The sequence below is a fragment of the Phocoena sinus genome, chromosome 19 (genome assembly GCF_008692025.1).
Source record: "Phocoena sinus isolate mPhoSin1 chromosome 19, mPhoSin1.pri, whole genome shotgun sequence".
Taxonomy (NCBI): domain Eukaryota; kingdom Metazoa; phylum Chordata; class Mammalia; order Artiodactyla; family Phocoenidae; genus Phocoena; species Phocoena sinus.
In genome coordinates, this window is record NC_045781.1 from 2,194,235 (window position 1) to 2,218,322 (window position 24,088).

A 24,088-nucleotide genomic window follows, 5' to 3' on the forward strand; every position below is an offset into this window, starting at 1 on the left:
ACAACTGTTAACTTTATGACTTCATCTATTTTTAAATTTGTATTTTAAAATTCATCCACTTGAGATTCAAAACATTGTCTTTTGATACCGATATGAAAGATGAAGAAATTAGCCCACTAATGTTACCTCTTCTCTCTTTGTCCATCATCTTCCCACTTTTACCCTACCTATTGGGATTTTTGACTCAGGTTATTTTCTTCAGTTTATTAATTTTTTCCCCTGTCGTGCTTGAAAGCTGTTTTTCTGGTTTAGAAAGCCAGATAATAGCCTATAGACATATATTGCAGGGAAATGAGCTTCAAGTGAGGAGGTTAGTTTATTCTGCGGCCTGTAGTGTGGCCTTTTCCTGCTTTCAGTTCTCAAAGTTTTAAGAAGTGGACGTTGGTAGGTCACTTATAGCCCTAATGGTGTACATTAATAAATAATTTTTAAAAATGAATTAAGCATCCAATTCAAGATATTAGAAAAAGAACAAAATGAATCTCAAGGAGACTGAAATAAGTTATATATAGTGATTTATACTGCTAGAGATAAAAGTAGGAATAAATGAATCAGAAAACAGTTAGACCTAATGAAAATAAATCCAACATAGGCTTCTTTAGAAAACCAATAAAATGTATAAACTATCCAGACAAATCAAAGAAAATACAAGAAAAGAAATAATGGTAAATGACCACTGACACCTAAGTACATAAGAGAATCATACGGATCTATTTTTGGAATGCAAGTCTCTGTAAATAATTTGAAAACCTGGATGAAATGGATGATACTTTACGAAAATATAATAACCACAACTGACACCAGAGATAGAAAATTTAAACAGACTGGTTACCATTGAAGAAATGTTGAAAGTCATCTAAGAACTGCCTCCCCCAAGAAAATAAGCCACAACCCCAAATAGTTTTACAAATAAATTCTATAAAGCCTGTAAGGAACAATATCAACATTGTTTAAAGTGTTCCATGACAGAATAAAAAGGAGAGCTATAAAAAATGTGTTTATGAAGACAGCATAACATTTGATACCAAAATATTGCCAAAACAGCACCCAAAAAAAGGAAATTACAGACAAAATCAGTTATGAATATTGGTGCAATATCTTAAATAAAAAGTCATGTTGAAATAATATACCAGAGCCAAGGAGGGTTTATTCAAGAAACGCAAGGGTGGTCACGCTGCTTAACTTTAAGAACTGTCAAAAACATGTACCTTTGTGGGCTTCAGCAACTGTTTTGATTCATATGGTTTCATTTGGAAGTTTCCATTCTTTTGGCATTAAATAAGGGAGACGTTTGCTTTCTTAATATCTTTCAGACTTGGAGTATGTATGGATGAGAAAGGAATTATCTCCAAACCAGGACATCTATGAGGAAAAATTGTCCCAGGCAATGATAATGGAAAGGCTTACAGGCTGTGACCTCAAATGTTCCACATTAGGGGAAAACTGGAAACGTGACGACCTGTTTGAGAGGGAGCTGGTAAGTCAGAAGACACGTTTTAGGCAAGAGACAGTCAGTCATATAGGTACCCTTATTGAGAAAGGAGACCACTGTAACAAATCTGGGACAGTTTTTCATCTGAATACATTATCTTATATAAAACAGGTATTTCCTATTGAAGAGAGAATATATAATTTTGACACAGATAAGAAAAGCTTAAAAGCACATTCCTTTGTGAAAAAACACAAGCAAGTCTATGGAGAAAAGAAACTTTTGAAATGTAATGACTGTGAGAAAATTTTCGGCAAAATCTCAACTCTTACTCTTCATCAAAGAATTCATACTGGAGAGAAACCCTATGAATGTATCGAATGTGGGAAGGCCTTTAGCCAGAGTGCCCACCTTGCTCAACATCAGAGAATCCACACAGGAGAAAAACCCTTCGAATGTACTGAATGTGGGAAAGCCTTCAGCCAGAATGCTCATCTCATTCAACATCAGAGAGTTCATACTGGAGAGAAACCTTATCAATGTAAGCAGTGTCATAAAGCCTTCAGCCAGCTTGCACATCTTGCTCAACACCAGAGGGTTCATACTGGAGAGAAACCCTATGAATGTATCGAATGTGGGAAAGCTTTTAGTGATTGTTCATCTCTAGCTCATCATCGAAGGATTCACTCTGGGAAAAGACCCTATGAATGCATTGACTGTGGGAAAGCTTTCAGGCAGAACGCTTCTCTTATACGTCATCGGAGGTATTGTCACACTGGAGAGAAACCCTTTGATTGTATTGATTGTGGGAAGGCTTTCACTGATCATATAGGACTTATTCAGCATAAGAGAATTCATACTGGAGAGAGACCTTACAAATGTAATGTGTGTGGGAAGGCTTTTAGCCATGGCTCATCCCTGACTGTCCATCAGAGAATTCACACAGGAGAGAAACCCTATGAATGTAATATCTGTGAGAAAGCCTTTAGCCATCGTGGCTCACTCACTCTTCATCAAAGAGTTCATACTGGAGAGAAACCCTACGAATGTAAGGAATGTGGGAAAGCTTTTCGGCAGAGCACGCACCTTGCCCATCATCAGAGAATTCATACTGGGGAGAAACCTTACAAATGTAAGGAGTGCAGCAAAGCCTTCAGCCAGAATGCACACCTGGCACAACATCAGAAAGTACACACTGGAGAGAAACCATACGAATGTAAGGTATGCGGGAAGGCCTTCAGTCAAATTGCACACCTTGTTCAACACCAGCGAGTTCATACTGGCGAGAAGCCTTATGAATGTATTGAATGTGGGAAGGCCTTTAGTGATGGCTCCTATCTTGTTCAACATCAGAGGCTCCACTCTGGCAAAAGACCGTATGCATGTCTTGAATGTGGGAAGGCATTCAGACAGAGGGCATCCCTGATCTGTCACCAAAGGTGTCATACAGGCGAGAAACCTTATGAATGTAACGTCTGTGGGAAAGCCTTTAGCCATCGTAAATCCCTTACTCTGCATCAGAGAATTCACACAGGAGAGAAACCGTATGAGTGTAAGGAATGCAGCAAAGCCTTCAGCCAGATTGCCCATCTGACGCTGCATAGGAGAATTCATACTGGAGAAAGACCCTATGAATGTAAAGAATGTGGAAAAGCCTTTAGGCAGAGTGTACACCTTGCTCACCATCAGCGAATTCATACCGGAGAGTCATCCTCAATTATTCCCTCCTCTTCACCTGCATACCACCAGGTCCTCTAGCTTCAATATTCTAAATCTATCTATCCACTTCTTTCCAACTCGTGCCATTATCATGGTCAAAGATGCAACCATCTCGTTTGGATTTCTGCATAGCGTTGCAACCATTTTCCCTCTTGCTTCCCTCAAGTGCATTTTTAGCACTGTAGCCAGCTTAATCTTTTAAAAATAAAGAACTATATTCATGTTACTTTTCCATTTGAAACACTTGTTTTGACGAATATGTTAGATAACCCACTTAAAGGGTTTAGCATACCTTCCTGGGCTTATAATTAATGCCATTAAGGTAGAGTTTTCCTTACAGTTATGTTCAGCTGCAAGTGTAATGAACCAGTAGGTCAAGACTAAGAAGCCTACAAATTTTAGAGTAGATGGAGAACTCTTTACCCTCCTGATAGGTAGGAAAAATGAACACATTCAGAATTGAAAGATTGTATGATATACAAGGTAACATGGTGGCTTGCACCTCCCTCTATGAATAAGTATAATGACGTCTAGCATTGTTGATGAGAGAGTCTCACCTCACCTGGCACTTAAAAGTGATAATAGGCCAGTTAGAACAAAAGGTAGAATGTAGGACTAACTAGGGGGTAGTATTAAAAATGAACTAAAATGAACAAGCTGGAAAACTTGAATAGGTTAATAGTCATGAAATAAACTACAAAAGGTAGTTCAACACTTTCACCTGTGGAAAAGCATCACAAACAAGTCCTGTGATATTTAATTGTTCTAGAGCATAAAATAAATACAGTAAAGCTTCCCATCTTGTTCTATAAGCCTGACAAGACTAATACCAAAACAGGAGAACATACATATTGCAGTTGGCTTATGAATGTGGATGTTAAAAGTTAAATTTTTTCTTTTTTTTTTTTTTGCGGCACGCAGGCCTCTCACTGTTGTGGCCTCTCCTGTTGCAGAGCACAGGTTCCAGATGCGCAGGCTCAGCGGCCATGGCTCACGAGCCTAGCCGCTCTGCGGCATGTGGGATCTTCCCGGACTGCGGCACGAACCTGTGTCCCTTGCATCGGCAGGCGGACTCTCAACCACTGTGCCACCAGGGAAGCCCAAAAGTTAAATATTTTTTAAATATTAAAAAACAGAGTAAATGAAAAGCTAGACATGTCTCTGTATAGACAGACTCAGTCTGGCAAAGATATTTCTCCCCAAGTTAAATATGTAAATTCATTGATAGTCCAAAAAGAGTCCCTATGTGTTTTTAAGTTGACAAGCTCATTTTGACCATCTAGATAGTACTGTGATATAGCAAAGAGTGTAGTACTGTAGTAATCATTAAATTAACCTTAATGGAGCATTTACTAATGTTACAGGCATTGTTTTAGGTGCTGGGGATACAGCGAGGTGCAAAATGTACAAAAACGTTTTTCTTCACAGATCTAGTGGGAGAAGACAAACTAAAAATTGAAATACTATATAGTAAGTATGTGACATGTACATACTTGTACATGATGAGAAATGATCTAAAGAGGGAGTCAGGGAGTGCTGGGAGGGAGTGCTTTACTCCCCCAGAACATATGGGCATTAGAACCAAGGGACTAGGGAAGAACTAGAAAAAACTCAGCCCCAAAGGGCACGATGAGAATAATCATGACAGTCTCAAAGCAGATAATTATGATGCTCTGAGTATTGCAGGAAGGGAGAATTGATGGCTTAACAAGGTTCATGAGAGTTCTGTTCACTCTTTGTCAATCGTGCTTTAGAGGCTGGTGGAAAGTTTTGTTTTGGGTTTTGTTTTGTTTTGGTAGTGGTCTTATTGAGATAATTCACGTACCATACAATTTGCCCACTTAAAGTATATGATTCAGGGAATTCCCTGGTGGTCCCGTGGTTAGGACTCGGCACTTTCATTGCCATGGCCTGGGTTCAGTCCCTGGTCAGGGAACTAAGATCCTGCAAGCCGTGCGGCGCAGCCAAAAAAAGAAAGGTATATGATTCAATGACTTTAGTATGTTCAGAGTTGTGCAACCATCACCACAGTTAATTTTAGAACATTTTCATCACCCAAAACGAGATCCCCTGCCCTTTAGTGGATACTCTTACACCTAGAGGAGAATACTTACCTGGAGCACCTCCTACACCTGAAGGTACCTGGAGTACCCAGAGCTCTCGGGTTTCCTCTTGGTTGCTGCCTGTGGCCATGTGATGGGAGCTCTTATCCAGAGGACACTGGAAAATGGAGCTTTGGGGCTTCCTCTTTACTTCGGCATCAAGGCTAGGAGGTGGACGATCTTATCCAGAGCATGTAAGGGGTTTTGACTGCCCTTATATATGGTAAAAAGGATTTTTCATTTCAGTGGGGCAAAGACGGATTGATCAGATGGCCTTGGGACAGTTAGCTCTCTGGAAAGACATAGATCTATACTTTGCACACTGATGAAGTTCTGACAGATTAGAGATCTAAAGGTACAATATTAAAATACAAGAAAAATTTAGAATATTTCTATAACCTTGGCTTGAGGCAGACCTTCTTAAGCATTACACATAACCCAGGAGCTGACATTAAACTGAGTAACACTTCTGTGTGGAAAACATCAAAGTTAACATAAATGAGAGACTGAAAATGTTTGCAACAAATATGACAAAGGGCAATGATCCCTGATATTTTTACAAATCAGTAATAGTAACATCTGCAACTCAGAAAAATGGACAGAGCTAACAGCCTCTTTAAAGAAGATGAAATAAAAACAGCTAAGGAATATTACCCACTATCATTAGTAATCAAGGCAATGCAAAATAAAGTGATGATACATTGACTTTTCCCCCCAATAGATTTATTTTAAATAACAGAAGAGTGATAATATCCAGTTTTGGTGAATGTGTGAAAAACAAGACAGTTCCATTGTTATATAAATTGCTGTATGTATAGACCATTCGAATCAATATTCCTCAGAAACCAAAGTGTACACAGGTAGGTAAATGTATAATGGGAAATTTTTTTTTTTTTTGCGGTACGCGGGCCTCTCACTGTTGTGGCCTCTCCCATTGCGGAGCACAGGCTCCAGACGCACAGGCCCAGTGGCCATGGCTCACGGGCCCAGCCGCTCCGCGGCATGTGGGATCTTCCCGGACCAGGGCATGAACCCATGTCCCCTGCATCGGCAGGCAGACTCTCAACCACTGTTCCACCGGGGAAGCCTGGGAAACATTTTTAATGATAAACTCTTAGTAACTTAGGGTAATGGGCAAATGGGTAAGTTAATTATGTTGTATTCTTTGAATAGAATTATATGCAGCTGTTGAAAAACTATAAATGTGTATATAGCCATAAAAGATAGTTGTGCTATATTAAATGAAAAGAATTTTTTCAGACCTGTATTCTAGTATAAATTCATAATCATAATATCAAAAATAAAACCAAAAATACATGTTTTTCTGTTTTCCTCTGCCCAGATTTCCTTGCCTTCTTCTTTTTTTAAATTTTATTTATTTCTGGCTGCGTTGGGTCTTAGTTGCTACGCTCGGGCTTTCTCTAGTTGCATCAAGTGGGGGCAACTCATTGTGGTGTGCGGGCTTCTCATTGAGGTGGCTTCTTGTTGCGGAGTGTGGCCTCTCAGTGCGTGAGCTTCAGTAGTTGTAGCATGCAAGCTCAGTAGTTGTGGCTCGTAGGCTCTAGAGCGCAGGCTCAGTAGTTGTGGCGCACAGGCTTAGTTGCTCCACGGCATGTGGGATCTTCCCGGACCAGGACTCGAACCCATGTCCCTTGCATTGGCAGGCGGATTCTTAACCACTGTGCCACCAGAGAAGTCCTTGCCTCCTTCTTTTGACTACACTCTCTCTTTTTCTTTGAGTAACTGGCCATACCCTGTCTTACAGTTCTGAGGGACCTAGTCAATCACATTCTGTCTGGAACTTGAAAGGGAGAAGGATCTGTTCCCTAAAGGGATGATGCTGGTGCCCTTGTGGTTGTGATCTTTGGAGCCACCCTAGTTTTTGTGCTTTCCAAGGCTGCATTTCCTTAAACAACTTTCCATCCTCTCAGTACTTCATTTTTTGCTTGTTTGCTTGCAATTAAAGAAACTTAACCAAGTCAGAGTTTGGGATGAAGATTATGTAATAGGCAATAGAATCTTTGGAATATTGGAGGTGTTAGGGATCGGTGTTTGGGTGAGATGGGGCAAGTGAGACTCCTGTTTCTTTCCTAGCCTAGGAAAGTAACAACTCGTGGTGTGCACTGGGCAAACACCCAATTGAATTATTATTAGTTGTAGTCGCCTGAGGTGAATAGAGGTCTAGAGTCCTGAATAATGACAGTTTCAAGAGGAAGAGGAATGCCAAGTCCAAAGAGTGTCTATGATGCCAGTAGCTGTTTTGGGTAATTTAAAACTCAAATCTTGAACTTTCTGAACTACTAGCAACTAAGGGTCTTTGTATGATATTGTTGAAAGATGTCTTATACTGTTTGAAGTCATAGGGTTAAGATCGCTTAAAACCAAAGTGAGAGACTCCTTTTATGGGTTGCTAAGGTGCGATGCTGGTTAAATTCCGTATTTTGTTGTGGAGTGGTTGTAAGGCCTGAATTGTATCCCTCCCACCCCCAAATTCACATATTGAAGCCCTAAACCCCAATGTGACTGTATATGGAGAGAGACGGCTTTGGGGGAGGGAATTACGGTTAAATGAAGTGATAAGGGTGGGGCCCTAATCTGAAAGAACTGGTAACCTTATAAGAAGAGGGAGAGACATCAGAGGTACTAGAGAGAAGTTACAGTGACAATTGAGAAAAGTTTCTGGCAGTTTAGCCCTAGAAGAACTGACCTTGACCTTTATCGGAAGTTGGTCTGGAGGTGACAAGGAGCCACATGGTAAGTTGAGGGAATCAACATTTCTAGATTACAGCAGGAAAAATTCCCACCGCTCGCTCCAGATATGGCCTTCACAGGAAGTGTTGGTGCTCCTTGTATCCAAGGAGCCTAGAACTCAGAGTGCATGTACCTCATGGATCATTCTGGAACATTCCTCATAAGGCCAGTGAGTGGTCATCTGTGGGCCGCAGTTGTTGTTACTAAACATTTTGAATACGGTTCCCAAAAGGAGACAGTCTAATTTACAGACGATCCAGAGTAACTCACATTGGCACTAGCACCGCTGAGGATTTCTTCTAGCCAGTATTCCTGAGATTCTAGTACCATTGTTGTCATTTTAAGATACAGTGTTTTCAGAGGAAGTGAGAGACTCTAATCAAATTCTGAATAATTTTAAAGGGAAGGTGATCAAAAGGGAGAAGATGTGACTCGACAAGTTAAGTAGGCATAAGTGGCTTAAAATGAATGTGAACATCAAAATGTCGGAATAATTTAGAAAGTACATCTTGTTTTGAAAATGCGTAATACAGATGTAGGGCTTTTGGTGGGGGGGGGGTCCATAAAAATTAATCAATTATGTAAACTTACCCATTGAAACTTTTTTTTTTTTAATCTGTTGAGTATTTCCTTCTTTGGGGAACTAAAATTTAGATATCCTGAAAATGTCGCCTCAATAAGTCTAACAAGAAGAACAAGGGTCTGGAGACCAGGGCTCTTTGGGAGACAGTTTGGCAGCTTCTTAAAAGGCTAAACACTGTCCAGAAACCATACTTCTAGGTATTAGCTCAAATGAATTGAAAACATGTCCACACAGAAAGCTGCATGTGGGTGCTTACAGCAGTTTTATGAAAGCGGCCGAGATGTCCTTCAGTAGGCGAATGGATGAACATACTGCGGCACAACCAATAGATTATTATGTAGTGATAAAAAGAAATGAGCCAGGGGCTTCCCTGGTGGTGCAGTGGTTAAGAATCCGCCTGCCAGTGCAGCGGACATGGGTTTGAGCCCTGGTCCTGGAAGATCCCACATGCTGCAGAGCATCTAAACTAAGCCCGTGCACCACAACTACCGAGCCTCTGCTCTAGAGCCCGTGAGCCACAACTACTGAAGCCCACATGCCACAGTTACTGAAGCCTGCACACCTAGGGCCCAAGCTTCACAACAAGAGAAGCCAGCACAATGAGAGGCCCACGCACCGCAAAGAAGAGTAGCCCCTGCTCACTGCAACTAGAGAAAGCCTGCGTGTAGCAACGAAGACCCAATGCAGCCAAAAGTAAAAATAAAATAAAAATAAATTAATTTTTTTAAAAAAGAAATGAGCTAAAGAAATGGAGAACTTTAAGTTCATATTAAATGCTAAGTGAAAGAAGCCATTCTGAAAAAGGCTATATATTGTCTGATTCCAACTATGTGACATTCTGGAAAAGACAAAACTATGCAGATAGAAAAACTACGGGGTTCATGAAGATGGAGGAGGACAAACAGGTGCAGCACAGGACATTTTTAGGGCACTGAAATATATGCTACTGTAATGGTGGATACATATTATTATGCATTTTCCAAAACCCACAGAAGTATACAACACAAAGAGCAACCTTAATGTAAACTATGGGGTTTTGTTAGTAATAATGTTTCAATATTGGTTCATTAATTGTAACAAATCTTCCACATTAAATGCAAGTGTTTACTAATAGGGAAAATTGGGTGCAGGGAGGTGGGTGTATGAGAACTCTGTACTATCTGCTCAATTCTTCTGTAAACCTAAAACTGTTCTAAAAAGTAAAGTCATTAGTAAAAACAAAAACAAAACAAAACAAGAAACCATAATGAGATATCACTACACGCTTATCAGAATGGCTAAAATAAAATATGTATATGTATAATGGCAACATCCAATATCGGCAAGGATTTGGAGAAACTGGATATCTCATAAATTGCTGGTAGGAATATAAATGGTATGACCACTCTGAAAAACAGTTTGGCAGTTTGTTTAAAAAAAAAAAAAACTAAACTAAAAATGCAAATACCATATGACCTAGAAATGCACTCCTGGGCATTTATCCCAGAGAAATGAAGATTTAGGTTCACACGAAACCCTGTAATAAGGAACAATTAATAGTAGAAGGGCAACCTATGAAATGGGAGAAAATATTTGCAAACCAAATATCTGATAACGGGTTAATATCCAAAATATGTAAGGAACCCCTGCAACTCAATAGCAAAAGATAAAATAATTTTAAATGGGCATAAGACTTGAATAAAATAGACATTTCTCCAAAAAAGACATACAAATGGCCATCAGGTACATGTAAAGGTAAAGAGCATCACTAATCATCAGGGAGATGCAAATCTAAACCACACTGAGATATCACCACACACCTATTAGAATGAATATTGTTTTTTAAAAAAATTGAAGAGGATGTGGAGAAGTCAGAACTTTTGTACCCTACTGATGGGAATGTAAAATGGTGCAGCCACTATGGAAAACAGTATGGCGTTTCCTCAAAAAAAAATTAGAAATACCTAATGATCTCACTTCTCGCTTCTGGGTATTCGAAAGTCAGCATCTCAAATAGATGATTTGCACTCCATTGTTCAGCATTATTCACAATAGCTGAGAGGTGGAAGCAACCTAAATGTCCATCAGTGAATCAACGGATAAAGAAAATGTGGTATACACATAAAATGTAATATCCTTTAACCTTAAAAAAGAAGGAAATTCTCCCATATGCTACAACATGGGTGAAGCTTGAGGACGTTGTGCTGAGATAAGCCAGATGCAGAAGGACAAATACTGCGTTTATATGAGGTATCTAAAATAGTCAAACACATGGAAGCAGAGAGTAGAATGGTGGTTGCCAGGGTCTTGAGGGAAGGGGAAATGGGGAGTTACTGGTCAACAGGTATAAAGTTTCATTTAGGCAAGGTGATTAAGTTCTAGTGTTCTGTACATCGTGCCTCTAGTTAACAATACTGTATTGTACACTTAAAATTTTGTTATGACGGTAGATCTTATGTTAAGTGTACCTACCGAAATGAAAAGAAAATTGTAACTGGAATAGCCCCAAACTGGAAACATCCCAGATGTGGTAGCCAAACTGTGGTAAATCCCTACCATGGATTACCACTCAGTAGTAAAGTAATGACTATTGATACAAATAACAACTTGGATAGATCTCCAGAGGATTACGCTGAATGAAAAAAAAATACCTATTGATATAACATTTTTGAAATGATAAAATTATGGAGAAAAAATTAGCGATAGTCAAGGGTTAAGGAAGGATGGGGTATGGAGGAAAGTGGGTGTGGCTATGAAAGGGCAACCTGAAGGATCCTAGTGGTGACGGAAACGTTCTGTATCTTGACAATATTCATGTCTGTATCCTATTTGTGACTTTGCAAGTGAAACCGTGCCCTTATAGGGTTAACAGAAACTGGTGACTAACAGAAATTCTTTTTTAAAATAAATTTTATTTATTTTTGGCTGCGTTGTGTCTTCGTTGCTGCGCATGGGCTTTATCTAGTTGCGGCACGCGGGCTTCTCATTGCCATGGCTTCTCTTGTTGCGGAGCACGGGCTCTAGGCGCATGGGCTTTAGTAGTTATGGCACATGGGCTCAGTAGTTGTGGCTCACTGGTTCTAGAGTAGAGGCTCAGTAGCTGTAGCGCACAGGCTTGTTGCTCTGTGGCATGTGGGATCTTCCCAGGCCAGGGATCAAACCCGTGTCCCCTGCACTGGCAGGCGGATTCTCAACCACTGTGCCACCAGGGAAGCCCCTAACAGAAATTCTTGACGTTGTCTTACAGCTTGTTAAAACCACCTCCACTTGTAACCAGCCTTCACTGATCAAGCTCACTTTAATTTTCGTTACAGAAGATTTGCATGTGCTCCAAGCGACACGTAGCCTATACAGTAAGACGTTTGCCCAAGTCGTTTTCCAGGAACTTGGACTGAGCTGTGTCCAGTTCAAGCTCAAGCCAGTTAAGACTGATTAGGACCACTGACCCTACACCTGGGCCTTTACAAAGGCCTGATGTGTCTGATGAACAAACTTTTGACATCAGAGGGCCAAAAACCCCTCCCTCAGGTCCTACTAAGTGCCTCCATTTTGGGACATGCATCCCATTCGGAAGCATGTAACTCAGATTTGCCTGCACAGAACACAGATTACCTCACCTTTTCCCTACCTCCAATACCTTATCCTATGCCTAAAATCACCTTGCTTCTTTAACCCATAAATATCTCACCCCTCTCGCCTCAGGGAGGTGGATCTGAGATGTTTTCCCATCTCCTCGCCAGCTGCCTCTGAATAAACCTTTTCTTTGTTGCAAACCTTGACTTTTTGCTGTGCCTTGGGCAAATGAACCTGGTTTGGTGACACAAGACTTCACCTTCATCTGGGGGAACCAGATAAAGGGTATACTGGATCTCTCTCGGTGGTTTCTGTATTTTTTACAACTGCAGGTGAACCTACATTTGTCTCAAATAAAATATTTAAAGTCATTAATCACCCCTTAAGACTAGCCTCTGTTTCACTACTATATATATAATATAATACTAGCAAGGACCTACTGTATAGCACAGGGAGCTCTACTCAATACTCTGTAATAACCTGTATGGGAAAAGAATCTAAATGAAGAGTGGATATAGGTATATGTATAACTGATTCACTTTGCTGTACACCTGAAACTAACACAACATTGTAAATCAACTACACTGCAATTAAAAAAAAAAAAAAGACTAGCTGCTGTTTACATTTCTGTGGCCACTGAGACACTGAGCAAATGCTTTCGGACTTGGCTTTGTGGTTTATGGTGTAACAGGCCCAGCCAGGAGCCCTGATTCCTACCCCAGCTCCCCCACTGTCCCCTTGTGCCACCTCTTTTGTCGGCACCACTGTCCTCATCTGGAAAGTAGAATGGTTGTAAGGATTGGATACGTTCCTAAGTCATAAAACGCCCAAAACAGGAGCTGGCACTTAGGAAACTCAAAATAAGAAGAATGAATACTTTTTTTTTCTTATTATTTTCTGGTTTGTATCTCTATGCTTTACAAATTTTCTACAATTCAGCATGATTATCACGCTCAACAAAATTGCCCAGGATCCTCCCTCAGTCCAGCCCAGAAGACTGCAGAAGGTGCGCCACAGCCTCCTTTCTCCACCTCCACCCACGCCCCCTCCCTTTCTGGAATTCTCCCTTCCCCACCTTCCTCCCCTCCTACCTCTCCCCCATCTCTGTCTTCTCCCCCTTCCCTTTACCCCCATCTCCTCTCTCCCTCCACTCTTCCTCCTCCCCCAACTCTTCCTCCTCCCCCCTCCCATCCCTCAATACCACCACCCCCCCGCACCCCCATCCCCTGCGGCCGCGGTTCCGGTGCCGCGGGGGCCTCTGGGAGCGGGAGGGGCGCGGTCGGGTCTTGGGTAGGTTCGGGTCCGCCCGGCTCCATTCGGGTCCGCTCGGCTCAACTCGGGTCCGCTCGGCTCCATTCGGCTCCACGGGCGGGAAGGCCTGAGCGAAGGCGGAGGCGCGCGAGCTTCTGGGAAGTGTAGTCCGCCCGTCTGCGCAGGCGCAGTGCGGCCTGCAGGACGTAGGGCGCTCGTTATTGTACAGACCGACCCGCGCTGGTGAGTCCGGCCACGGGCAGGGCAGGGCAGGGAGGGGCGAGGCGGGGGCGGGCTCGGGAGGGGGCATGCTGACTGAGGAGAGGGGTCGTGAGGTCACAGGCAAGGGGCCTGAGGGCGGAGGGGAGGGTGTGCGGGCAGCAAGAAGGTGTACGGCCTGAGGGGAGGCTGTGAGGACTGAAGGGAGAGGGTGTGCGGGCCCAGGCGAGGGGCGTGAGGGAGGAGGGGAGGGTGTGCGCGCCGGGAGAGGGCGATGGACTGAGGGGAAGGTGTGAGCACTGAAGGGAGAGGGTGTGAGGGCCCAGGCGAGGGGCGTGAGGGCTGAGGGGAGGGTGTGCGCGCCGGGAGAGGGCGTGTGGACTGAGGGGAAGGTGGGCCCTGAAGGGAGAAAGTGTGAGGGTCTAGGTGAGGGGAGTGCCGGCTCAGAGAGAGGGCTGGGGAGAGGAGTGGAGGGAGGAGGCTGGTACTGACCTTCCCAATGTGATGCGATGGGGAAGGAGGCGAATCTGTGTGTGTGTGCATCAGTGTAAGTCTTGGGAGGGGGAGGGGCGGGGTGCGCACGCGCTCGTGCGCCTACGGGTCTTGGTCTCTGTGGGTGTCTTCTCTGTCTAGTCTTTGCCTTCCCTGTTGGGGTGAGGGCAGTGTATCTCTGGGGGACCGCCATGCCCACATCCTTGGTTGTGTGTGCGTCCGCCTTTATTTCTGCCCACGGTGTCTCTGTGTGAGGGTGTCATCCAGGTGTCCACCTGTGTCTCGTCTTTCACTCTGTAGCTGTGTCCCTGGGTGTGAGTGTGTCTGTGAGCATGGGGTGTGTCTCTCCCGAAGTCCGCCGCGTCAGTGTCTCTACCTCTCTGTGTGTGTGTGTTCACCTGTGTGTCTCTGTCTTTGGGCCTTTCTGGGTGTTTGTATGCGAGTGCATCTGGGTGCGACCCTCCTAAAAGCATGTGTGAAAGACTGAACGCTTGGACAGGCAGGCCTAGCAGAGCTACCTCCCTTCTTGTCCTGCATGTCTCCTGGCCTGGGGCCCCCAGATTCCCCAGCTCCTTCCTGCCCCTCAGAGCCTTGTCCGGCTCATAGAAGGCTCTGGAGTGTTGAGGGGGCAGGAGGTGTGGGAGTGACAGGATGTGGGGCTAAGGCTTCTTCTCTTGCCTTCCACAGGACCTTCTTAAAGGGGGGTCAGAGTCCCCTACCCACTCCTGAGTGGGGTTGATTTGTTCAGAGGATGTGTATTGGGCCCTCAAAGTGCTGTTCTGGGCACTTTGCTGGGACTACTTCATTTATAAGCCTCCCAGTAACTCCAAGGTAGGGACCTCATCATCCCCATTTTATACATGGGGAAACCGAGGCTTAGAGACTTAAGTGAATGACCCAACTCTATACCCAGGCATCTGGGTTCCAGAGACCCCACACTTAACCACCAGACAAATGGGAAATCCTTTCTTCCTTTCGGCTCATCTGACACACAGTTGCAGGATTTTTCCCCCATGGGAATCTTACCCTTAGAAACAATGGAAGGAAGGAAATGCCAGAAGACTCAAGGAAGGAGAGGAGGGAAGTAGCCACCAGCTTTGTAGCCACATAGATCTCAGGCCACATGGGTTCAACAGTCACCAGCCCAGAGCATGTCACTTCCAGGGCCTCTGTGCCTTCGTCGCCTTCATGGACTCCTTTTTTCATGAAAAGAAAATATATATATAGTTTGTGATTATATTGATATGAAGACAAATATAATCCAGGCTGGATTAGAGTCACTTTTTTTTTTTTTTTTTAATGATCTTAAATTAAGACATTCTCGTGGGCCCCTACAGGTATCAGGGGCCTTGGGCTCGCTGTGCCTCCTGGGTAAGTCGGCTCTGGTCGTGTCCACGTCCGGCCAAAGCCAGTGTTGTTGACCTCACAGTATAGGGATGGGAGTCAGATGGAGATTGCCAGTCCAGAAAGAATACTCTTTAAAAACTTAAATTCTGTTTAAAAAATTATGACATTACTATGAAGTCACTCACCCAGGGAAACAATCAAAGGAATATAAGAAAAAAAATTAATAACTCCCCCTTGTTTTTTTGTGTGTTTGTTGGTTTGGTTGGATTCTAGGAACAGTGCTATAATAAACATCTTTTTTCCCTATATAACCTTTTACATGGAGTTTTTGTTGCTATGAGCAGAGTCCTGGGAACAAGGCTGCTGAGTTATGGGGTTTGTGTCTTGCCAGCTCACTCTCCACTAATGTTGAGTGACTCCCGTTCCTTCAGCTGCGTGTGGGAGGTCCATTTCTTTGCATCTTTGCCAGTGATAGAAGTTGGCTTATTCATTCACTCAGCTCTATGTTTGGGTACCTCTGGCTGTTATCCTAGATGCTGGAAACACAATCCAAGCACGATCATCTCTGCTCCCCGGGAGCTTGCATTCTTGTGAAGGGAAGACAGATGATGAACTTGAAAACTTTTTAAAGGGACAGTTGTCAACAATGATGTGGGCTATAAGAAGATTGCAGGGGTGGGCGTTGGTTGCTACTTGAGCTTAGGGCCCTGGGAGTGGGAGACTTCTCCATGGAGGTGACATTTGAGCTGACAGTGAGAAGGAGCCAGCCAGGGGAAGAGCATTTCTGGCAGAGGAAGCGGCAGGTTCGAAGGCCACTGTACCTGGGGCCAAGTGTTTGAGAGGGGAGTGGAGTGGGAGGGGGAAGGCCCTCGGGGCAGACTATAAGGGCCATGTGGGCAGCGGTGAAGACTGGATGATTTCTAAGGCTGTGGGAAGCCACCGGAGAGTTTTAAGCTGGAGGATGTTTTTGCGGAGGGCTTGCTGCGGGCCGGGCACGCTGCTGTGGGGTTTGCAGACGTGAAGTGGTGGGGACACAAGCCCATACCTTTGTGATCCTTTGTGATGTACAGCGGGGCTTCTTTTTAAAAATAATCTTATTGCTTTTTAATTTGAAATTTCACTGTTTATAGAGACCAACATTTAATTTGACAGTGTTCTTTTTTTATTGAAGTATAGTTGATTTACAAGGTTGTGTTAATTTCTGCTGTACAGCGAAGCAATTTAGTTGTATGTATTCTTTTTCATATTATTTTCCATTATGGTTTATTACAGGATATTGAATATAGTTCCCTGGGCTATACAGGAGGACCTTGTTGTTTATCCATTCTACATGTAATAGTTTGCATCTGCTAACCCCAAACTTCCAATCCTTCCCTCTCCCTTGGCAACCACAAGTCTGTTCTCTATGTCTGTGAGTCTGGTTCTGTTTCATAGATAAGCTCATTTGTGTCGTAATTTAGATTCCACATATAAGTGAAACTATATGGTGAAATGGGGTCGGTGGAAATAGTGCCCACCTTGCAGGAGTGTTAGGAGGATTAAGTGAGAGGCGTTGGTCTAGTGCTTTGCAGGCGGTAAGCACCCTGAATGTTCACTGTTAATGTATGTGCGTGTTCCTGTCTCCTGCCCCTCTGTGGGCATGTGTGTGTCTGTCCTGTGTGCATTGTGAGGTGGGCCTAGGCCTGGCCTCTCACCGTGCCTCCCTCTCTTTCCCCCCTGACCAGAGCCCACCGTTCCTGGTCACCGTGGGCAGTGGAGGGATGGCCGCCCAGCTGCTGACTGATGAGGCCCTGGTGAGTCATGTTGCCTCCCTCTCCTTTCCAGAGGGATGTCCCTCTGACCCCCAGCCCCATCCAGGGCCCATGTCCCCACCTCCTGGGGGTTCTGTCTACTCTGAGGAAGGACAGCAGTGCTCAGGGGTGATGCTCCTGTCCACTCTGCCCCCTCCAGGCCCAGGAGCCTCTCTCTTGCCTGTCCCTGACATTGACTTTTGTCAACCAAGGAGGACAGGGCAGCTGGGGAGTGACTGGTTCTGCCCTGAGGGCCCTCAGGAGACACAGGAGGGCACCCGGAAAGTGGTGGTTTAAATGTGTACAAGACTCACTGGAACAAGGCCCACACATTTCAGACAGCAGTTACATTGGGGGAGGGAGGGCGCCCATGGGGAGGGCACACGGCTGGCATCCCCGGCTCCCACTGTAATGTGTTATGATGTTTTAACGGGTGGTACATATATAGCTGTGTATTGAATTTTTCTCTAAGCTTGCTTTTATGCCAGAAATATTTCATAATAATAAATATATAAATGTTCTTTATAGAAAATAGGGAAAATCCAGTAACCTGTAGGTAAGACAATAATAATTCACCCATAGTGCCTCTACCCAGAGATAATCATGTGGATTATTTGTGTATTCATTTATTGGCTTCCTTCTCTGATGATTATTTTTAAAAATTGACCCAGTATTGGCTCTGCCATTTTTATCTTGGAAGATTTTTTTTTTCCATCCCACATTAATCATTAGGATTTCCCCAGCCTTTGAAAACTACAGACATCACTTGTTTTGGCTGCATAATCAGTGTGTCTAAATGTCCATCTGGTATTGGTGAGTTTGACTTTTTAAAAAATCATTTTTCAATGCTGTAAATAATCTATTGTAAAAGTAAAAGAAAATTCCTGATAAATAAGGAAATGCCATGATCATTACAAAAAGCTTAGAAAATCCAGAAGAGCATAGTGAAGAGGATCAGAATGACCCTTGATCTCATCCTAGAAATAACCACCCTCAAATGTTGTGTGTCCTTCTCTCCCTGGATACATGTTTTTTGCAAAAATAAGAATCACCCCAGCTGAGCAATTTTTATATCCTTCTTCATCGAAGGTTTCATCCTGAGCATTTCTCTGCATTGTTAAAAACTCCTTGGTAACATCCATTTTAATGACTCCATAGAAATTTTATCTTGGGGCCATACCTGGCTTACTTAATGGTTCCCCTATTGTTTGATATTTATTTGTCCCTAGTTATTTATGGCTGTCGGGTATTTATTGTGCAAGTTGGATATAAATGATAAATGGATATGTGACAAATGGTATAAACTTTGAGCATGATAGGTGACAAATGGTGTCACAAAATCTTTTCCGAATAGCATTGTATGTATATTAGTGAGGCTTCATTTTTAGAAAATGTTTATTAGCCTTTTCTGCAGGGGGTTAAATGATCTATCTTGTGCTTTACCAGTCTCCAGGAATCTTAGTATTCTTGAAGATTTTAAAGAAGTGTGTGTGTATGGAAATATTTGTGGCAAATATACTTCCCAGCTTTACTTTTCGTTTCTTATTTTATATTTAAGTCCAAAAGCATTTCATATTTTTAAAATCGAGTCTGTCTCTCCTCCTCTGGTGTCTTCCATTTAAACTATAAAAGGGTTTCTCCATCCACAGGTCACACATCATCTGTTTTTCTTCCTTTTTTTCTATTTATCGTTTGGATGTTAACAGTGAACTTCTGAATCCACCTAGAATTTATTTTAATGTCTAAATGTGTCATTTCACTTACCTGTGAGTTTTGGTTTGTCATGCCTTTATTTATTTAACACCTGTATTAAGATATACCCCACATACCACAGAGTGTACAATTCATTGGCTTACGGTATATTCAGAGTTGTGCAACCATCACCACAGTCAATTTTAGAACATTTTCATCATCCCAAATGGAAGTGTGTACCCAATGGCACTCACTCCCATTTCCTCTCTTGACCCCCAACCGCTGGCAACCACTCATTTACTTTTTGTCTCTGGATTTGCCTATCCTGGACATTTCATATAAATGAAATCATATGATATATGGTCTTTTGTGTCTGGTTCTTTTAGCATAATTTTTCTGAGATTCATCCATGTTTTAGCATGTGTCAGTGCTTCATTCATTTTCATGACTGAATAATATTCCACTGTGTGGTTAGACCACATGTTATTTATCCATTCATTGGTTGATGGACATTTGGGCTGTTTCCAGTTTTTGGTTATTAGGAATGCTGCAGTTCAGACATTAGTTTGGACATGTGTTCTCAATTCTCTTGGGCGTATACTTAGGAGTTCTCAATTCTCTTGGGCGTATACTTAGGAATTGCTGGGTCCTAATATAACTCTGTGTAACTGTCTAAGGAACTGTCGGACTATTTTCCAAAGCAACTCTGCACCATGATGTCTTCATTTTTAACTTGTCTGTGATTATCATCTTGATTTCTTCTTTTTCCTACTTAATTTAGAAGGACTTGTTGATTATTTTTATTTTGGTATGGTTGGGATTTTTTATTTAAGTGTTTTCTTCTTAATTACATCTAGCGCAAATATATTCTGATTTTCAAGAAATAGAGCCTATCTGATTTCAGCTCTTTGGAATTTGGGGAGGTTTTCCTTGTGGCAAATTGGTTTGTGCCAGTAGACAGGAAACCAAAACAGACGAAGCACGAGAATGAGTGGCCTCAGACATGCACACACAAAGCACTCAGGTTTGGTGCATTTGGGGCTAAACCATACTTCTGGGGAAGTCTTTCCAACCCTCCAGAGGAGGGCGGCCCCTGCTGCCTGCCCTTCAGCATCCTTTGCTGTAAGGTGTCAGCTCTGACACTTCCAGGACTGTCCATTTTGTTTTTAGTGCACCCCTCCCAGCCCAGCCCCCAGAGCAGCGCATGGAGCCTACTCAGTAAATATGTTATTTATTGAGTGAGTTCACTGATGTGGGGCATTCTTAGAGAAGACTCTCTGAAGGAACTACAATATTTTTAAAAATTAAAATAAATAAAAAGATAGAGGGGGCAGCAGGAAACTTTTGGAGGTGATGGATAGCTTATGGCCTCGATTATGATAATGTTTCATGGGTGCATACTTTCCAGACTTAATCAAGTTGTATTAATTAAATATGTACAGCTTTGATATGTCAATCATACCTCAGTAAAGTGGCTTTTTTTTTTTTGTGGTACGCAGGCCTCTCACTGCTGCGGCCCCTCCCGCCGTGGAGCACAGGCTCCGGACGCGCAGGCCCAGCAGCCATGGCTCACGGGCCCAGCCGCTCTGCGGCACGTGGGATCCTCCCGGACCGGGGCACGAACCTGTACCCCCTGCATCCGCGGGTGGACTCTCAACCACTGCGCCACCAGGGAAGCCCAAAGTGGCTTTTTTTAAAAAAGGAATTATTAGCAGGACTGGCCAAAGGATGTATGGGCCAAAGAATCAAATAATAATATCATATAATAATAATTACTACTGGGGAACTAGATCCCACACACATGCCGCAACTAAGAGTCCGCATGCCACAACTAAAGATCCTGCATGCCTCAACTAAACATGCTGCAACGAAGATCCTGCATGCCATGACTAGGACCCAGCCTGGCCAAAATAAATAAATGTTAAATAATAATAACTACTACTAATAATAAGTATATATATAAGATGCATATGTGAAATGTCAAAATCAATCAAATGTAATAGTTGACATTCATCGAGAACTTACTCCAGCCATACCAGACACTGTGCTGGAACCATATATGCATTACCGCATTCAACCCCCATGACAACTACAGAGGGGGACATTTTTATTATGAACAAATGAAGTTCAGAGAGGTTAAGGCACTTGCTCAAGGAAAAGACAGCCATTGAGGGTAGAGCCAGGATTTCATTGCAGGCTTCCAGGCTCCTGAGCCCACACTCTCAACCACTGCCTTGTACTGCTTCCTCATCAAACAGTAGTGACCCACGAGGCAGAGGAGGCCAGCATGAGCCCAAAGCCTCTGGGCAGGCACATGGGGGCCATGATAGGACTGGCCAGGAGGTGAGGCCTCCTCTCAGGGAGGGTGAGCCAGGGTTCACGGTTCTCGTGTCGGGGGCTCAGAGCACTGGGGAGAGCCAAGGACCTGTGGATGTGGATGGCAATAATAGTAGCTGATGGTAATTAAGCACCTGCTGTATGCTGTGCACTGTTCTGAGTGTCAAACATGGATTAACTCATTTAATCCTTACACCATCCTTACTGACCCATTTATTCATTCAAGAACTATTCATTGAGTGCCTACTATATGCCAGGCATTGTACTAAACACTGGGGAAATAGTAGAGAGCAAGACGGATGTATTGGTTTGCTAGAGCTGCCATAACAAAGTACCACAGAGAGGCTTAAACAACAGAAATATATTTTCTCACAGTTCTGGAGGCTGGAAGTCAAAAATCAAGGTGTTGGCTGGGCCAACACCTTGATTTTTTTTTCCAAGTAATACATTTTTTAATAAAAATTAACTACAGGGCTTCCCTGGTGGCGCAGTGGTTGAGAGTCTGCCTGCTGATACAGGGGACAAGGGTTCATGCCCCGGTCCGGGAAGATCCCACATGCCGCGGAGCGGCTGGGCCCGTGAGCCATGGCCGCTGAGCCTGCGCGTCCGGAGCCTGTGCTCCACGACGGGAGAGGCCACAGCAGTGAGAGACCCGCGTACCGCAAAAAAAAAAAAATTAACTACAGAACAAAAACTCAGAGTTTCCAGAATCCACCTAAATCACCAACGTGGTTAGGAAAACATTAAAACCTGCCCACGTCCCTGTAAATGACAAATCTAAATAAAAAGTAAACATACATGATTTCCAGGAATTTTCCTTTGAGCACTTTAAATAATAATAATGAAAACAACTTCTGCAAATACATTGTTTAGAGTAGGGGGTCAAAACCAAATATGTGGAAAACCACCCTTCTTTCTGAACGGTCTAGAGAAGAATCAATTTCAGGCCTCTCTCTCAGCTCCCAGTAGTTCTTGGCTTGTTTTCACATGGTATTTTCCATGTGTGCATGTCTCTGTGTTCAAATTTCCTCTATTTATAAGGACACCAGTCATATTGGATTAGGGCCCACCTACCCCAATATGACCTCATCTTAACCAGTGGCCCTAATTCCAAATAAGGTCCCATTCTGAGGTGCTGGGAGTAGGACTTCAACACATGGATTTGGAGGAGAGGAAGCATAATTCAACCTATAACAAATCCTTAGAATAATACCTGGTACATAGCAACTGCCTATGGAGTGATAGGTGTTGTGACCTACAATTGACAACATCATTGTCATCACCATCATCATCACCACAACCATTGTCAGTACCACCACCATCACCACCATCACCATCATCATCACCATCACCACCATCATCACCATCATCACCATCATCATCACCACCATCACCACCACCACCACCACCACCACCACCATCACCATCATCATCATCATCTCTCCCTGCTAAGCCACATTCATTTCATCCCCAGGGCTTACAGCATCAGCTGGAAAGTCTCTTATGCTTCCACCACATGAACTTCTCACGATTCCTCAATGGTCTAATCTGCCTTTTAAGCCTCATGTCTTGACCCAAGCTCTTCCTCCCTCTGGAATCTCCCCCCAAGGACCTGACCACTGATCCTTCCCCCAGCCTAAACTCAGTGTCACCTTTCTGAAGTCTTCCCGGACGCCCCCTAAAGCTGCTGTTGCTCAGGAGCCTGGAGAATTTTGTTCATACCTTCATGACAGTATTGACCAGATTGTGGGTCAGTTACAGGTGTTTTCGTCTGCCCCTCCTTTGAGGAACTAGTTCTTAAACCTTCTGTGTCTGTATCCCGCACCTTGCTCAGTGCCTGCAGCTTTGTAGGGGCTCAGGAATCTTTGGTGAACTACTGGGTTCCATCTAGGTTTCTGCCTTTGTTGGGCTTCTAATGAATGTGTTGATTCACTGGGTTATGATCATTTTGCGTTTGATTCCTTCTCTGTCTCTCAAATCTGTGACTTTCTGCTCTAAACAGCCTCATATTTGTTTTATTTCTCTGTCAGAGGACCATCCCCAAATAATGAGGCACCAAGATAACTGAGTGGCTGGTCCTTGTTGAAATCACTTCAGATACATCCTGTGTGCCTTCCCGAAATCCTCTTGGCTTTTCTGGCCATTCTTCCAGACCTCTGTAAGGAGGGCCCTGTGGTGAGTGGTTGTGGGTTTCCTCTTACAGGAGTCAGTGACGTTCAGGGATGTGACTGTGGACTTCACCCAGGAGGAGTGGCAGCAGCTGGAACCTTCCCAGAAGGACCTGTACAGAGATGTGATGCTAGAGAACCTCCAGAACCTGGTCTCACTGGGTAAGGGGCAGCTTCGCTGAGTAACTTACCATCAGCCTGTCACGTGAGGACTACAGAGAGATAAGAAAAAAGATTGACAGATTTGACTATGTAGAAAGCTTAAATCACTGACAGATTTGACTACGTAGAAAGTTTAAATCACTCAAAGCTAAGAATAAAGTTGACAGATGATGAAATGGGTAATAATATTTACCACATGGATAACAGTCAAAGGATTATAATTATGTAAAGAGCTCCTAGGAATAAATAAGAAAAAGACTGAATGATGGCCAGACTTATAGCTGGAAGTTCATAAATGTGGAAATACATGGAATCACGCTTTATAAAAGATTTTTAAATCTTACTAATAGTCAAAGAAATACAGTTTTTGCTCATGAGGTACACAGAAATGAAAAAGAATAATAGCCTGCATTATGAAGGTATCGGGAAAGGGACTCTGTCCTTTTAGGAGTATAATGTTGGGACAACTCTTTTGGAGGACAGTTTGGCATTAT

At 43.3% G+C, this 24,088-nt stretch overlaps 1 protein-coding gene across 19 annotated transcripts in view; it reads left to right on the forward strand.

The window, feature by feature from the left end:
* Positions 1 to 24,088, forward strand: part of ZNF470 (zinc finger protein 470) — a 77,834-nt gene that overhangs the window by 14,630 nt on the left and 39,116 nt on the right. For 4 of the 19 annotated variants that reach the window (XR_004346859.1, XM_032612535.1, XM_032612536.1 and 1 more), the window contains exons 6-8: positions 1,314 to 1,477; positions 17,170 to 17,238; positions 23,468 to 23,594. Coding sequence is in view for 13 of the 19 variants with exons in the window: in XM_032612535.1 (XP_032468426.1) it covers positions 1,314 to 1,477; positions 17,170 to 17,238; positions 23,468 to 23,594 (360 nt within the window). In the remaining 6 variants the exon portion in view is untranslated. Of the gene's footprint in view, positions 1 to 1,313; positions 6,627 to 13,570; positions 13,631 to 14,127; positions 14,154 to 14,225; positions 16,673 to 16,876; positions 17,020 to 17,169; positions 17,239 to 23,467; positions 23,595 to 24,088 lie in introns of those variants that run through there. The other 15 variants (XM_032612538.1, XM_032612539.1, XM_032612533.1 and 12 more) reach the window with 13 other exon arrangements.